This window comes from Electrona antarctica (assembly GCF_951216825.1).
Source record: "Electrona antarctica genome assembly, chromosome: 12".
Taxonomy (NCBI): Eukaryota; Metazoa; Chordata; class Actinopteri; order Myctophiformes; family Myctophidae; genus Electrona; species Electrona antarctica.
This window is the reverse complement of record NC_136793.1, coordinates 41,815,736-41,832,209: the sequence shown is the minus strand read 5'-3', so window position 1 is coordinate 41,832,209 and position 16,474 is coordinate 41,815,736. Positions and strand designations below refer to the sequence as shown.

The 16,474-nt window shown below is 46.7% G+C and overlaps 1 protein-coding gene across 1 annotated transcript in view; it reads left to right on the top strand.

Moving 5' to 3' along the window:
• The window catches only part of ncor2 (nuclear receptor corepressor 2), a 167,517-nt gene that overhangs the window by 58,120 nt on the left and 92,923 nt on the right, over positions 1 to 16,474 (top strand). The window contains exons 4-6 of the mRNA XM_079516981.1: positions 274 to 451; positions 9,694 to 9,876; positions 14,791 to 14,904. Of these exons, the coding sequence (XP_079373107.1) occupies positions 274 to 451; positions 9,694 to 9,876; positions 14,791 to 14,904 (475 nt within the window). The remainder of the gene's footprint in view (positions 1 to 273; positions 452 to 9,693; positions 9,877 to 14,790; positions 14,905 to 16,474) is intronic.

Genomic DNA, 16,474 nt, shown 5'->3' with positions numbered 1-16,474 from the left:
CGATGTGCAGGTTGGTGCCTTGGATGGTTTCTTCCACTATTGGTGTATGAATGTGTGTGTGAATGGGTGAATGTAATGCACACATCTATGTACAGTGCTTTGGATAAAAGCGCTATATAAAATGCACCATTTACCAATTAGTAGCCTCCTTTCAGCTCTTTGACAAAGAGTACAGTTTATTACCAGGCCAATACTGTAGGCAAAAAGCCTCCCATTATATTTTCAAAGAGTCTGATTTGTCTTGTCGTCCGTCCGTCTGTCTGTCCCCTACAGAGTCCAGGAGCAGCATATCCGCTATGAGCCCATCTACATTCCAGAGAGCAACAGCCAATCAGAGGTGGAATATGCCGAGATCAAACGTCCTCGTCTGGAGATGGGGCCGGAGTCTCAGTTGAGGCACTTGGCCCACCGGCCAGCGCTGCCTCTGGGAGGGGCAGAGGACATGGCAAAGGTCAGTGCTGACGTTGAACCTGAACACTGGACTCTCGCTCTGCTAGTCTCTGACCTCCAGGTCTGCTGACCATGGGAATGGAAAATCACAGATGGAACGGAAGGTTGACTTGCTGAGCCCCCCTGGAAAATGTGGGGTTCTTTTTTCTTTGACAAAAATAGCCATTGTTTGCAAGTGTATAGCCACCAAGTGTACAGTTTTAGCAAATTACAGGTTCACAATTGAGCTTGCTACTGCCCCTCCTATATACAGCTTTTGTCCCCACACATCTCAATATTTGCCATTGACAATGAAAGGAGAAATTAGGTCAAATATCCGCCAAATCTGACGTAAATATAACCAACCAATCACATAAATTCAGTTGTTCATGAGATGATGTATGATGACACTTCTCACAGGTGTCTCACAGGTGCTTTTGTCCCCACACGTCTCAAGATTTGCCATTGGGAATTCAGGTCAAATGTCCGCTAAATCTTGTCCCCACATGTCTCAAGATTCGATTTTGAAGGGAAAATGTACGTCATATGTAAACGAGCAAATCAGCTAACTAATCATAGGCATTCTGATTGGCCAGTATGAGATGATGCATGATGATGTATGATGATGAGAGTGCCCCTCACTTCACAAGGGTGTGATTTTTATATTATACTAGAAGTTCGGGGCACTCCCGATTAGAGATGTCCCGATACTGTATCGGTATCGGAAAAGTATCGGATCGGCCCTTATTTGGTCAAATCGGGTATCGGTATCGGTGAATATGCCAGTCTAAGCACAGATCCAACACAGGGGTAAAGGGTTGACACTAGATATATACAAGATATATAGCTAGATAGCTATAAACACTATTCCCGGTTGGTGGACTTCAAAATAAGATTTTTTTTTTTGTATTATATTATTATTCTCTGGTATCGGTATCGGATCGGCTAACACAGAAATTGTGGTATCGGGATCAGATTGGAAACGTAAAAAGTGTATCGGGACATCCCTACTCCCAACCCACTACGCGTTCCGAACTTCCGACCGATATGCCCATATCTATGGAGATACCTGAAGTCTTCAGTATGTGCGCATATATGGGCATGCCCCCCTTTGTGCCCATATGGAGCTGACACTGCTGTCCTTATATGGTAGAGCTCTCTGGGAAGGAGGGAGTGAGTGAGTGAGTGACGACTCACAAACATGCAGGTTTAATGTAAGCTAGGCAGAAAACAAGTGAGAGAACATGAACGTACAGGTTTCAGGAGTAGTGTGAAAATGCTCTGTCTTTGCCATCCTTCTATTGCAGACTACTGCCACCTACTGGCATGGAGCTAATTTCTCTTACGCAGGTGCACAACAGCACACAATCAGTGTGTACTGTCAGTATGCACACAGATACTTTTAACACCTTTTACAGCGGACGTCTGACCTAAATGTTCTCCTGACATTAGTCAGGACAGGACAGGACAGGACAGGACAGTTTGGTGTGCACTGAAGACGTCGAGCAGGGGAAAAGAAAAGCCTGAATGGGTACTAGGGACGCTTTAAGGTGATGGCAGCAAACACACAAGTCCCACTCTGTGCAGTGGCCTGGATACTGCTGAGTGTTCCTGTCTCCCCCCAGGGTTACAGAGGGTATTATTAGACATGCCACCCCATACCAGTCACAGAGCAGGCTATTCTGTGCTGTGCCGGGTTCGCTCCAACTCCACGAGCAGTGATGGGAAGACAGAGGCAGTTGTGAAACAGCAATTAATAAATAATAGAGCTGACCTAGATTTCAAAATACTGCAGAGGATGGAACTGTGTTACGAATGGACAGATCAAAGTGGCTCATTTTGTAGGGAGATGTTCCTCACATCACACACCGAGACACTTCAAACTGCCAGCGGGGGCAGACAGCAATGGAATGGTAAATAGATTTACCAATAAAAGACACACTGCCAGAGAAAGGAAAAAAAAAACTATGATGACTGTCTGTTAAGCTAGCAGAGAAATATTCAGGAATGCTAGTAATTTAAACGCATTATTACTGTCACAGGCTGCCAGATACAATCGCTGTATGGAAAGAGCAAGAGAGGGACCGCATGGGGGGGGGGGGGGGGGGGGGGTGGTATATAAGTGAAGAAAAGGCAAAGGGCAAACAAGCACAGATAAAGGGGAAAGGAGTAAGAGACGGTAGATGAACAGGAAAAGAGGGAGTGTTCTTGTGCTGTCAGTCTACGTCTGACTAAGCTGATGGTTGTGTCATGACTCATGAGAGAGAGCACGTTGCTTTAACAACCAGGGGCTGGCATACCGTGGGCTGGCATACCGTCATCTTGCTCTGGTGGCAACGGAGCTCCAACCATTGATGCATCCTACTACTGCTGTCTTGATGTATAATGCAGTACAGGCAGAGCCCTGTGGCTTACTCATGGCGGACCTCCGCACAGCACAATGAGGGGCCTTGTTTTCTTTCCTGAAAGAATCCTGGATTAGATGGGGGGGGGGGGTGCAGGCGGTCTGCTGTCTAAGCCCCTGCCTGTTGATCAGCCATGGCCCATGGACAAAGAGAATAGGGAAGATCTGTGTGTGTGTGTGTGTGTGTGTCTTAGAATGTAAGGCTGTAGTGTTTGGTCTGGTAGGAGGACTGCGGATGGAAAGTCATTCTTCACACCTCTCCGTGGTGACCTCACAAAGTTTCCATGTGTGCCACACGGCCAAACGCGTGGGCAGGCTGTCCGTACTACGGCAGAGATATTTATGCTGCTGTGGAAATCCATGCAGAGCAAAGCTGACAGGAATACATTTGTGGCTGGGCTGGGGTGGCCAAGGGGGGCAAAGTGGACCGCTTCCAGCCTACCAGACTTGATATGGTAGCTGCGTGCTTGTGTAGTACTACCGCCTCTCCTCGGGCACCTTTCCCCTACTTGCTCGCCCCCACCCCTCATCCAACTATTGGCATACGAAGGTTATGCTCTATATTTTCAGTCATAATACTGGCAGCAGCTCTGCATTTGGACTGATTAGCTCTTTGGCACAGGGTGCACAGTGCTCAGGGACAAGTCTAGGCAGCAATCATCACACACTGGAACGGACACTGAAGGACTCTCGTCACGTCCTGTAGGCCCCAGACACGTTTATTTTAGACTGCTACCATTTTTAGTATAGAATATCTTGCTAAAAGGTTAAATTGCTCCCTAGAAAAATGTAAAATGATTCATATTTTTTAAATATTATGTTCTCTCCCAACCCATTATCCTAAATGTTCTGTTTTTATGTAGTAGACCATGGAGCTTTATTGATAGTTTTATTTCACAATATGTTTGTATTATTCACAATAGGTTCAGCATTGAAAGCAGAGAATCTTTGTTTGAAAGTCACCTGGTTTTAGCAGCTTTTAGCATGCATAGCAGAAGAGTGCACAGCAGCAGATGCAGCCGAGTCTGTGCGTGCAGTGTGAACCAGAGGGAATTACATGAACTTATGAGCACCTGCTAGTATGAAAACAGGAAGTCTACTGCTTTATTCAGCTATTATCTGGAATGCATGCTCTTAGTCTACATGACTTACATTAGCACAGGCAGGTGCTCGATAATCAACACATAGACTCTCACAGCGAGAGAAGGACACAAATAGAACACTCACACACGAGGGGGGTTATTTGGAGACAAAAAAAACCCGGTTGCCTTTGCAGCCCTAGGCATCATGCACTTCATGTTCTGAAATATGACTGGAGGCAATAGCGAGTGTCGTTGCCAAGGGCGTCTGAGCTGTGAGTTCTGCCTTGCCAAGGGGATTAGCCATTGGCCTGTCGTCTTCTCACACTGACACAGGTGTAGTGGCTGTGTGTGGACGTGCCGCACTCCTACTGGCAGTGACAGAAGACAGCGTTGAGGTTCCAGATCAGGGAGGGAGAAGAACTCCCCTGAGAAAGCTGTGCTACTTCTGACGGATACACTGTGAAATCCCCCGTGTTAATTGAACTCGTGACAGTGTGTAAACACACTCTCAAGAGTGACACTTTGGATTTTGCAGTGTAGAGTTGTCATACCATCATCAACTTCCTCCTGGCTAAGCACATTCTGTACGCGCTGTACAGTAACCCTTTTACACAGCCTGTTCAATGCAGAAATGCTACTCCGTCTCACTGTTCTGTGCAGAAGGTCTATGAGGGGGTCATTGTTGTTACGCTCACACAGAGACAGTGACGGTGCCAAATTGATGTCTGCAAATTTGGGACAGCCTGCAGGACAGGTGTGATATTTTTGTCTCCACCAGGCCGAAGGCATGGTGAGAGAGTATGTTTTGCACTCCGTCCGTGTGTGTGTCCGTCCGTGTGTCCGTCCGTGTGTCCTTCCGTCCGTCCGTTACCAGCTAATCTCCGGCACCGTTAACCCGGTCGATGCCAAACTTTGCACACACACTCCCTAGATGCCAACGATGAACCTCTGCCCCGCATTTTCCAGAACGGCCTGTTATAGCGCCACCATGAGGCAGCTTTTCACATTTGTTACCTAAAACTGCACCGATCTGCGTGAAACGTTGCATGCACACTCCCTAGAGGCCAAGGACAAACCTTTGACCTGCATTTTCCGCATCTGCCTTTTATAGCGCCACCAGGAGGCCGACTTTTGTAAAACACATTTTTGGATATTACTCCTCCAGATTCTGTCCAAAAATCTCACAAATCGTTACACAGTATCTCTATGGTCATGTGCTCAAGTCGGATCTGTCCGATATTTCATATTCCACCCTAATTGGCTATAATTGCCTTTCACAGTTTGCTAGATTGCCCCGTTTTGAACAAAAGCCTCAAATCATGAACACAGCATGCAATTTACGTGAAATCTTTCACACATTTTCTTACTAGGCTGAGGAATATATCCCACTCTTTTCACATTGGCCTGTTATAGCGCCACCAACAGGTTGATTTTTGCAAAACAGGTTGATTGGAACAAAATGCCTCAAATCATCCAATTGCCATACAAGGCAAACATGTTTATATTACTACTAAACATTTTGCCAAACATCTCACACAGTCCTATCCTCCTGGTGGAGACCTGTGCCCAGAAGGGCACTTTTTCTAGTTTGATTATGTAAATGATGATTTGGTCTCAGATCGGTGAACCAATAGGATCCACCGTCTGTTTTCCGCCGCCACCTGCCCCTCCAGACCAGGAATCACACTAGTTGTCACCTAACCTAGAACAACCAGATAACATTATGCTACTGTTGTGAGGATGTATGCATATTGGGGAGACGGTGACGCCCCGGGAGCTGCTTACCGCTTGAGTTTGAAGAGCTGGAGAGTGAGAAGAGGTAGAGATGAAGGTCTTCTGCAACATGTTTGGAGTCCGGCCTGGTCAGGCCTCCCAGTACAGCCCCTGCACCACTTTTGCATGTTATTATCACTATTTTAGTGTTTGTAAATATCTGTACCCTTTTGTATTTAATAGTCATAAGGAAATGGGGAGAAAGATGGGGGGTGACACGCAGTGAAGGCCGTCGGCATTGGGAGTCGAACCCGCGGCACACTGCCAGACTGGATTACCAGCCAAGGTGCCTGGACCGCTGAGCCTATAGACAAGTTTCCTCAGCCTGCTCTCTCCCCGGCTATTCCCCCTATTTCAGGGTTGTTTTAAATGTGTTTTTTTGCTTACTCACATGAATGGTAAAAGGATCCCGGTTTGTGGGTTTGAAAATGCCATGGTCACCCTAGTCTGAAGAGGTGAGTTTAAATTCAGACTGCAGCAGAAAATGGGGAGTGAGTATGCATTCCTTACTCAGAATAATGGCACATCTTCTTTACGCCACTATTGTGGGATATCGGTATCAAAGTGTTAGTGCCTGTGTTCTTGAGTGTAACACGTATTAGCCGGTGTCCTTGAGTTTACTATGGAAGTATTAGAAGGCTGCCCAGTTGAACCTCTTTACCCCACCAGTCACATGTCTATTTGAAGCATTGAGCACTTTTTGTTTTTTGTTTTGGTATAATAGTTTTCACCAGCTGTTAAGAATTGAAGCTGGTGAACCACTATGATTTTTATTATGTTGTCTTATTCTTATTCTTATTATTTTGGGAGTGATCACTCGAAAATGCAAGCATGATGAAGACAATAATACACCATTAGAAATGAATGGGATTAAGTATTGAGAAAACTGAATCAAACCACTTGTTGTTTGTGTTCTTGCTAGTTGATGTTCCCTATCTCCCAGGAACCTCAGTGCTTGTGAAGACTGGTCTATTATGTTATGTCATAATGTCTGCTTGCTTTTACATAATCAGCCTGCTCTCTCCCCGGAGAGAAGTCAATACTATCTGGCTTGCTGAACCACACACAGTGGGGGAGGGGAGCCTTATTCATGCTTAGAAATGGTGATATTTCTGACAAAGTGAAGCCTGTGTTTAAGTGTGCGTGAGCGAATGGATGTTAGTGTATGTGTATGAAGGATTTGTGTGTGTGTGTGTGTGTGTGTGTATGAGTAACTGTCGCTGACAGCCTCCGGGCCTCCTCATCCCACAGAGCCCCTCAATCCCCCCATGGCTCTGACATTTCAGTCCCAGCAGGTCCAGGGAGCTAGACTCCAGATTAGCCCACTTATATAACCTTCATTTCAGCGGGCTTAAAAATACCATGTACAAAACCCCGATCTGGATCACCACATCATGCACAGACTGGAGGAAGGCATGGCATATATTATATTACTAGAGGTTCAGGCTGCTCCAGTACGCGGCCTGGAAATCTAGTAGCGCTGATCAGAGCACTGTGCCGAAGCTTGCCCAACCAAATCCGGATGTTACGTTTGTGACCTCCTCTTGGCCAATCAATTCCAGATGTTATGTTTGTGAATTGTGACCTCCGCTTGTCCAATGAAATTACGTTGTCCACCCACACCTAAGAACATTTTAATGTAAGCACAGTGCAGAGGATGTGTTGGTGACTTGGTTTTACTGCAGAGATCAGTGGCTTATTAGGACCACCATTGATCTTGGTATAATCTCCCCTCCTGCCTACAGTTTCTAATCAGTGAAGCTGCTCAAATGATCTTATGTGCGGTGGCTTATTGTGGCTCTACACACCAAACTGACTTGTCCTGAGTCTGACTATGTCAGGCTAACGGTAGAGATCAGTCGGGTCAGACGTCAGCTGAAAGGTGTTAAATAAAAAAATCACACCCGTGTGAAGTGAGGGGCGCTCTTATCATCATACATCATCATGCATCATCTTATACTGGCCAATCAGATTGCCTGTTGCCACACATTTATGTCATATTTATTATTATTTATTATTATCCTAATTTCTCCTGGTCTCCTGGTCCGTGTGGGGTCAAAAGCTGCGCCCCTCAAAAATCACACCCGTGCCGTGTGAAGTGAGGGGCGCTCTTATCATTGTACATCATACATCATCTCATTTCCGGCCAATCACAATTTGCGTCCTCACCTTCGACATCAATGTTTGTGTTACGCAATGTTTGTGTTTACACAAACACTCAAAATTGTCCATTCATTGTCAATGGCATTTAATGTTTGTGTTAGGAAAAAAATCACACCTGTGTGAACTGAGTGGTGCAAGGTCTTATATAGCCTGATCAGCTGTGGTCTGACGTAATGTCAGTGACCATAGTAACCATGCTCATTCTTTTGGGCCCCACGTACAGGTACACACACGGATACAAACAAAGCTGGTTGTTGGAGTGGTTTGCACCACTCAAAAATTGGGTTACACGCACCAAAAGCTGGACATAGGAGGGGCTATCGGCCCTCAAAAATAGCTGTAGGCTCGCTGTGTGCGAATGAGAGTCAATCTGCAGTGTAAAGAAAAACCGGAAGGTTTTCAGAAGTATTGCACAGCGAAAACAAACAGATGGAGCATTTTCACACAACTCCTCACCGTGCATCTCCCCCACATTCACTTGCTTTCTGCCTAGCTCTTGACATACTGTACTAACATGCATGTTCATGCATCTTTCTCTCACAAACAACCAGAGAGCTCTACCACCAACTCACTCACCGCCTCCCTCTTATCCATGCAGATTGTGCTTAACCCATCCTGGGCGGGAACCCCTTTTGGTGTTAGCATTATGTTGTGCTTTAGCTATTGAAAAATAGCAGATCTACAAGCTCATAACGCACCACCGAGTGGCGTGCTACGAGCTTGTAGGTCTGCTATTTTTTTTCAATAGCTAAAGCATAGCATAATGCTAACACCAAAAGGGGTTCCCGCCCCAAAATGGGTTAGAGATATTCCTGCATGTTTCCATTTCTGAGCTGATGGGCATTGCTGCCATTAGCTTCTAGAGCTGTTGTCTAGCTTCTAGAGCTGGGAGTTTTATCCAAGATGTCTGCTGTACAACCTTCATTGCAGCCATCACCATCACCCCTTCTCTCTCTCTTGCTCTATCGTAAGTTTCGTAACGGAATGTTTCACATTTCAAACAACCATTGTAAAAGATAACAAGCTTGCATCTTTGTTGTGAGTCATTTCACCGAACCATAGCCTATGCTGTGACTTCTTATTCATTAGTGTGTGTGGTCTAGTGACTGTGGAACACTGACACAGGCTTTCATTACCCACAGGACCTAATTACTTGAGTGCGTTGCCTTCCCAAAGGATGTGCAGTCAAGGTCTTGGATCGCGTCTAGTGTGGAGTAACCCACAGACCCTCGCAACAAGAGGAAAAGAAGGGAAATGGGTGGATGTAGAGAGAGTGAGAAAAAGGGTTGACACACTGTGTACTGGGTGGGGTCCATCCATGGTTTTCTCCTCTTGAGACCTGCGGCCAGATTCTAGAGGGTCTCAATACGCCGCTGGGTGCCACTAAGGCCCCCTAACAGCTCAGTAAATCAGGCCAGTGTCATGTTTCTGCTGTCAATCAGCCTTATCTAAACATAGAATTGCACAATGTCACAGGGTAGCTATTGTATCCGCTTCCCATCATTGGTCTGTCATGGACATCTGCACTCTATTTCTCCATTCACTTTAGCCATTGCTTAAGAAGTGCACTGCAGATTGTATGGAATGTTTTATGTCGAGCTTAGTTGACACAGACCCAGAGTGATGCACATCATGGGAGCTGTGTTCATTGTCTTGCCCAATGACACACTGCTGTTTCATGGACTGAACCTGTGAACTCCTGGCTGCAGGATGTTTTTAACCACTATGTCACCCAGCCAAACCACAGACTGAGAATGAGAGAGCCATAATGTTTTTCTTGCTCTTGGGGTGTACTCTTTTGAACCCTGTATGTTATAACCACCTCTGCTCTCCCCCTTTCAGGAACGTGGCAGTTCCATGGGGAAGCTGGAGCCCATCTCCCCTGTCAGTCCAGCCCAGTTGGACCCAGACCTAGATTTGCTGCCGGCCAGATTCTCCAAGGAGGAGTTGATCCAGAACATGGACCGCGTGGACAGAGAGATCACCATGGTGGAGCAGCAAATTAGCAAACTACGCAAGAAACAGGTACAGGTAACTAGATTGAAGAAACTTCTTGATTTCCCCTTAGTCACATGGGTGGCTAATCCTTTAATATTTGGTCAGTTTGAATATGAATAAAACATTTATCCCCCCTCCCCCTCTTTTTCTTTTATAGGCGAGGGATTCTGCACAACTGCAATACTGTATCTTGTTTGCATTTTTTTCTTTTTTAACAAAAAATTAAAATAGAAGGCAACTTCTTGAGATTTGGACTGCAGTAGTAGATATTATAGCAGTAGTTACATGTAGTTGTGTATACCCACCTTACACCTTAAAGTCTGCATTCGGATGACACTTATTTGCTGTACATTCAGAGATTGAAGAATCTGGGTAGCATCATGTTTGAAAGTGCTTTCTTAGGATGGACACAGCATCACTAGGAAATTACCGTTAAAAGGCATCAAAAAGCATTATTTGTGCATAAAAATACACAACATTAAGACGTCCCACTAAAGATAATACACAATAATACTTGCCACCAAAATATGGGCTAACTCACATTGCAAATGTGCACATTCAAATCTGACCAGATTTGAGGTACCACATGATAACTGTGTTTTTTTTACCCATCGTTTTTGCGTGTAAATGTTCCAGACTTGGCTAGTGCTGGCATGATCACTGAATCCGCTTAGTGGCAGCATCTAGCTTGTATAGAAAACGTTAACGTGTGGTCTAACTTTCTCTGCCAGGCTTGAGTTGGCACTTATTTTTGCGAAGTCTTTTAACAGAGACTTTGTTGTGTTGTAATTACTGCATTGGAGTGCCGCAGTTCGTTCTTGCTCAACGTTCCACAACTCTGCCTCTGGGCAGCTGCATTCTCTCCTCTTTTGCTGCCTCCTTGCATTTTTTTACAAGACAAAAGTAGGTTAAAAATATGTATGGCTATAAATAACAGCCTCCTCCTTCTCCTCTTCCCCCCCCCAGGGGGCTAGGGGAAGATTATTGCGAAGGTTTTGCGACTGTTAAACCACTCGTATTCCTCCATTGCAGTCTCTCTTGGCCGCCTGCCACATCATGTTTAGCTGTGCGGTGAAGCTTTTCTCTCTCTCTCTCTCTCTCTCTCTCTCTCTCTCTCTCTCTCTCTCTCTCTCTCTCTCTCTCTCTCTCTCGCTCTCTCTCTCTCTCTCTTTACCACCACCCCCAGTGCCTTCAACCTCACACCACCAACCGCCCACCACCACCAAGCGTTACCCATATCTACAACCACTCCTCCTCTCTCTCTGCCCCCTCCTCCACCCAACGCCTTTCTCTCTCTTGTCTCTCTTTTTTGGCTGGCTCTTCGAATGCGGCTCTATAAATCTGCACCACCTGCAGCCTGTGGCAGGGGAGGGTGGTGTGGATGGGTAGATGGGCCGTGCTGGGGCAGCCGGCGGGGGGGGGGGGGGGGGGGGGGGGGTGGCTGATGTGTGGTGAGGCCTGTGAGTGACTGAGAGGGTAAGCTCTGCTACCTAAGAAAAATAAATCAAAAGACCCCTCCCCCCTGCACCTCCCTCTCCTTCAACACACACTGTTTTTTTATGGATGTTTTCTTTTTTTTCCCCACCCCCCGCGCGCACAGTCGTCCACCACTATCGTCCACCCAAGCCCCCCCTTCCCCCCCCCCCCCCTCCACCCCCCGCGCGCACAGTCGTCCACCACTACACTGCTTCCACCACTATCGTCCACCCAAGCCCCATCCCCCTTTTCAAGCTCCCTCCAAGCATTAAAACATCTGGAGTAATTAAGTGGTATGGTAAAACTTTATTTAAAGAGCCCTGGCAGAGGGGCGGGGGGAGGGGGGCTCAGGTTCCAGTCTGTGTTGTGTCAGCCAGCCAAGGACGGCTGGTTTATTTTATTTTACTCTGCGGTGGGCTTGGGAAGGGAGGGGGGAGGGGGGAGGGGGCTCTCTGGGAATGTGTGTTTCTTTTCCTCCAGCAGATGCTTATCCGTGCCTGATCGTGGCACACAATGATCCATCCCGCCCCACACTCATGCAGCTCCCCTGGCTAGAGGCTGCATCTCTCTGTCCGCTGAGGCTCTGGCCAGGAGCGGAGGGAAGTGTGTGTGTGCGTGGCGATGTCAGGGGATTCGCTTTACTGTAGATCAACTCATCGCACGCCACTGGGCTCCTGATGGACGGTCCCAGCCCCTCCTCGATAACAGTAATGCATATGACATGCAACAATCCCCAGTTTTAAATAGATATGAACTTTCAATCTAATAGTCAGGACTACTAGTCATAGAGGGCAGCAGTGGCTCAGGGGTACAGTGGCTGGATGGTAACCGCAAGGTTGACAGTTCGAACCCGGGCTCCTCCAGAGTTAGTGTCGAAGTGTCCTTGAGCAAGACTCTGAACCCCTAATTGCTCCTGATGTGCTGGTTGATGCCTTGCATAGTTTCCGCCGCCATCGGTGTATGAATGTGTGTGTGAATGGGTGAATGTAATGCACAATCTATGTAAAGCGCCTTGGATAAAGGTGCTATATACATGCACCATTTACCATTTATACTCTCAATATCTGCCAAAATAATCAGGGTTTTCGCTCCACTAAACAACAGTTTCCATGCTTTGCGTGCCCCGTCTCTCAGGGTCTGCAAACAGACTTGTATACTGTTGATACAGTCCACATACAAATTTGTAATGAAGTAGACATTTCTGGCAAGAGGGATTTTGGTTGGTTCCAAATCTGAGACAGTGTGTGATGCCCCTAGATTCTTCACTGTCTAGGGCCTAGAAGGCCTAGAAGGCCTAGAAGGCCTAGAAGGCTTTCCCAGCAAGCACGGTCAGGACCTGGACGAATTAGTGACGTCTTGATTGTGGCCCGATCAAACCAAGACTAGTCAGATCTGGCCCAGAATATCACCTGATTTCACTAAGACGGACGTCCCTGGATGAATCAGAGAGAGTCCGATAGTCAGATCTGGCCCAGAATAAGCTATATTATTTCAACTGGTGAAGACATCCTGGAAATGACATAAAGATCATCCCCATATGGGCTGTGATTTGGCCTAGTCCTAGTCCATCATAACGTCATCATGACGTCATTTGGCTTGCTGGGTTGGTTTCCGTATCAGTTCATTACGGGACACATCTTTTCGCTTTTTATTTGGAGACTGCTCTGCGTACCACTAGAGGAGGTACCACAGCTTGGAGACTGCTCTGCGTACCACTAGAGGAGGTACCACAGCTTGGAGACTGCTCTGCGTACCACTAGAGGAGGTACCACAGCTTGGAGACTGCTCTGCGTACCACTAGAGGAGGTACCACAGCTTGGAGACTGCTCTGCGTACCACTAGAGGAGGTACCACAGCTTGGAGACTGCTCTGCGTACCACTAGAGGAGGTACCACAGCTTGGAGACTGCTCTGCGTACCACTAGAGGAGGTACCACAGCTTGGAGACTGCTCTGCGTACCACTAGAGGAGGTACCACAGCTTGGAGACTGCTCTGCGTACCACTAGAGGAGGTACCACAGCTTGGAGACTGCTCTGCGTACCACTAGAGGAGGTACCACAGCTTGGAGACTGCTCTGCGTACCACTAGAGGAGGTACCACAGCTTGGAGACTGCTCTGCGTACCACTAGAGGAGGTACCACAGCTTGAGAATCACTGCCCCAGAAGGCTTTGGTTGGAACACAATGAACACAATAATAATAACACAATTATTATTATTATTTTATTTGTATTTACCCAGGGTAGTAGCTGAGCACAAGTGCTCATTTTCAGCAACGCCCTGCACACACACACATTAAAACCTGGGAGCTGACCAGTACAACCACAGTCTTACTGTTGGCCACTAAGCAGCTCCAGGGGGAGTAGTTGGGGGTTCAGTGCCTTGCTCAAGGGCACTTCAGCGGTGTTTGGTGAGTGATGACAATCACTTCCCCACCCAGATTTGTTCTGCCCATCCGGGGAATCGAACCGGCAACCTTTCGGCAACAAGGGCGCTCCTCTAACCCTTAGGCCACCGCTGCCCCTAAAGTATAAATTAAGAAAGTTAAGAAAGTGGTCAGTGGTGTTGTGTGTACCAGGAGCCACGAAGGACTGAACTGAACTAACCTGGCTTTTCTATAGTTTAAATACACACATAGTGAACTGATAAATATAATTAGACACTGGTTTCCATTCTGCGTTTTTGCTTTTACTAGATAATCAGCGCTGAGGTCTTTATTTGTATTCTTCCTGTTTCTCATTGATGTAATGATGCCACGACAGAAAGCAGCAAAACAACCTTGAAGGCCCTTCCAGTAAAAGGGTTCTTGGCCAATGCGATAAAGTGGTGGAGTCACAAAGCATGCATGTTTTAGTTTCTCTTTCTGTCCCACTGCGTCTCTCTTCTCTCTCTCTCTCTCTCTCTCTCTCCTCTCTCTCTCTCTCTCGCTATCTCTCTCTCTCGCTATCTCTCTCTCTCTCTCTCTCTCTCTCTCTCTCTCTCTCTCTTCTCTCGCTCTATCTCTCTCGCTCTCGCTCTCGCTCTCTCTCTTTCTATTTTTCTTGTCTTTGTTTCCCCTCATCATATTCATATTCACACGTTCTAGCTGAACAGCAGTGCAGTGGCTTTGTTTACAGGCTGTTGTGGTAACCCTTTGATTAACTGGACCCTGGAGAGTTACGGCTAATAGGACAGTTAGTCCCATCACCGCTGGGGAGCAGGAGGGAGAGATCATCTCTTTCTGTCTCTCTCACTCTCTTTATCTCTCCCCTCTCTGTCTCGCACGCACGCACGCACGCACGCACGCACGCACGCACGCAGGCAGGATGTGCTGGAAGACCAGGGCCTTTTAGGCTTCGTTTAGCGTCGCTCTAAGGTTAACTGTCGTTTCTGTTTGGAACAACTGTTTCAATGCTAATTCCATAGGCAACTGCTGCACAGCACACAGCATTCTTACATTGACTTGTTTGTGTGTGTTTGTGTTACAGCAACAGCTGGAGGAGGAGGCAGCGAAGCCCCTGGAGCCGGAGCGCCCCGCCTCACCTCCACCCAGCGAGGCCAAGCACCGCAGCCTGGTGCAGATCATCTACGATGAGAACAGGGTCAGTGTTGAAAAAGAAAATTGACAAAGTAATTGAAAAAGCACAGCCCCCTCACACACAGAAGGACAATATCGGTCACCATGCAGAACCAAGGACGTGTGTTGTCTAACATGGTTGAAAAGGAGTTTGAAGTTACATGTAAATAAATTGTAAACACAAAAGCCAGAGTAGACGTTAAAATGTGTTTGAGCGTGAAATACCCCTAATATTCGATACCATAGGAAAAAGATGAATCTGTCAGACGAGTTGAATTGAATCTACCTGTCACGTTTGTTACTGTTGTCGTAGCACTGCCCCAAACGCAACAAACACTTTTCATCGGCTCATAGTGAGCTGCTCTTGACCCAAAATGCACACAAACACACACACTCGCTCTCTTTCTCATCATTTATTTATTTTGCCTTTAATTAACAATGGACATCCACAGACATTTTTTTCTCTCTTTTCCCCCCACACAAAAGCTATGAATGAATATTCATAGACCCTCCAATGCATAGCTTTTGAAGATTACGTCATATGCCAGCCACGTTTATGGGATTTTGAATGTTTGTTTAGAGTACAGCACTTAAGCCATACATTGTTTGCCAGCCAAGTCTATGGACTTTAATGTTTGTTTAGGGCACTAAATGGCGACGTAAGTCATGTAGCCGATACAGTGGGCCCCTAACTTCACAGGAGTGTGATTTTCTTTTTTTCTATATATAAAATAATAACCAGCGGCAACAAAACAAGGGAAAATATTGGTGGGTGGCTACTGGCTACATATAGTATATAAACCGATGTTGAAGTGTCGCGCCTAATTACTATTACTTGTAAATGTCACAATGGACAGTGGGGGTTGCCCTGTTTGCTAATGGAGCCATTCTCAATGCTCTTAGTCCACCTAGTGGTGAGCTGTATGTTACCTTTTGTCCCGTGATGTGTATGGTATTTTAAGCAGACGTGTCTTGGTGACGGCACTATCAACATGTGCATTGAAAACAGGAAAGCAGGAGTCAATATGGCTTATAATTTAAATCAAGATATTTGGTACTATAGAGAGAGCTTGGCTGGCTCAAACAGTCTCCTTACTCCCGTCCTCAGGAGAGCCCTCTGGTTAATTATGAGAGTGAGTGACGGGTTATTGCATGCAACAAAATAAGACACAAGCCGGACTCAAACTCGTGGCACAGTGTGTGCACTGTGCACCCAAGACTGCTGAAACCACAGCTGCTCTGATTAGCCATCAAAGAGCAAGCAAACTGCCTGCCTATCGACCCACGCACTTACACAGAGCTGAATACAAGCAGAATTAGGATGTGGGTGAAAGCTCAAGGCAGGCGCACTCGTATGAAAGGCTGGAAGTGCTAGGATGACTCACAGGCTGCTCCACAATGCACAGTGACCCCTGGAACACTTTCCACTTCCTCTCTGGCTGCCAGGAAGTACTCAGTCCTGCTGTCCTGCTGGGACGTTCTCTTTTATTCTCCCTGTACGACGTGCTTCCATGACTGGTGGCTTCAGCCATTCATTCAGTCGTACTCGTCTTCACCATACGCCTGTTGCGTACTACTAGCGTCAAATACATGCA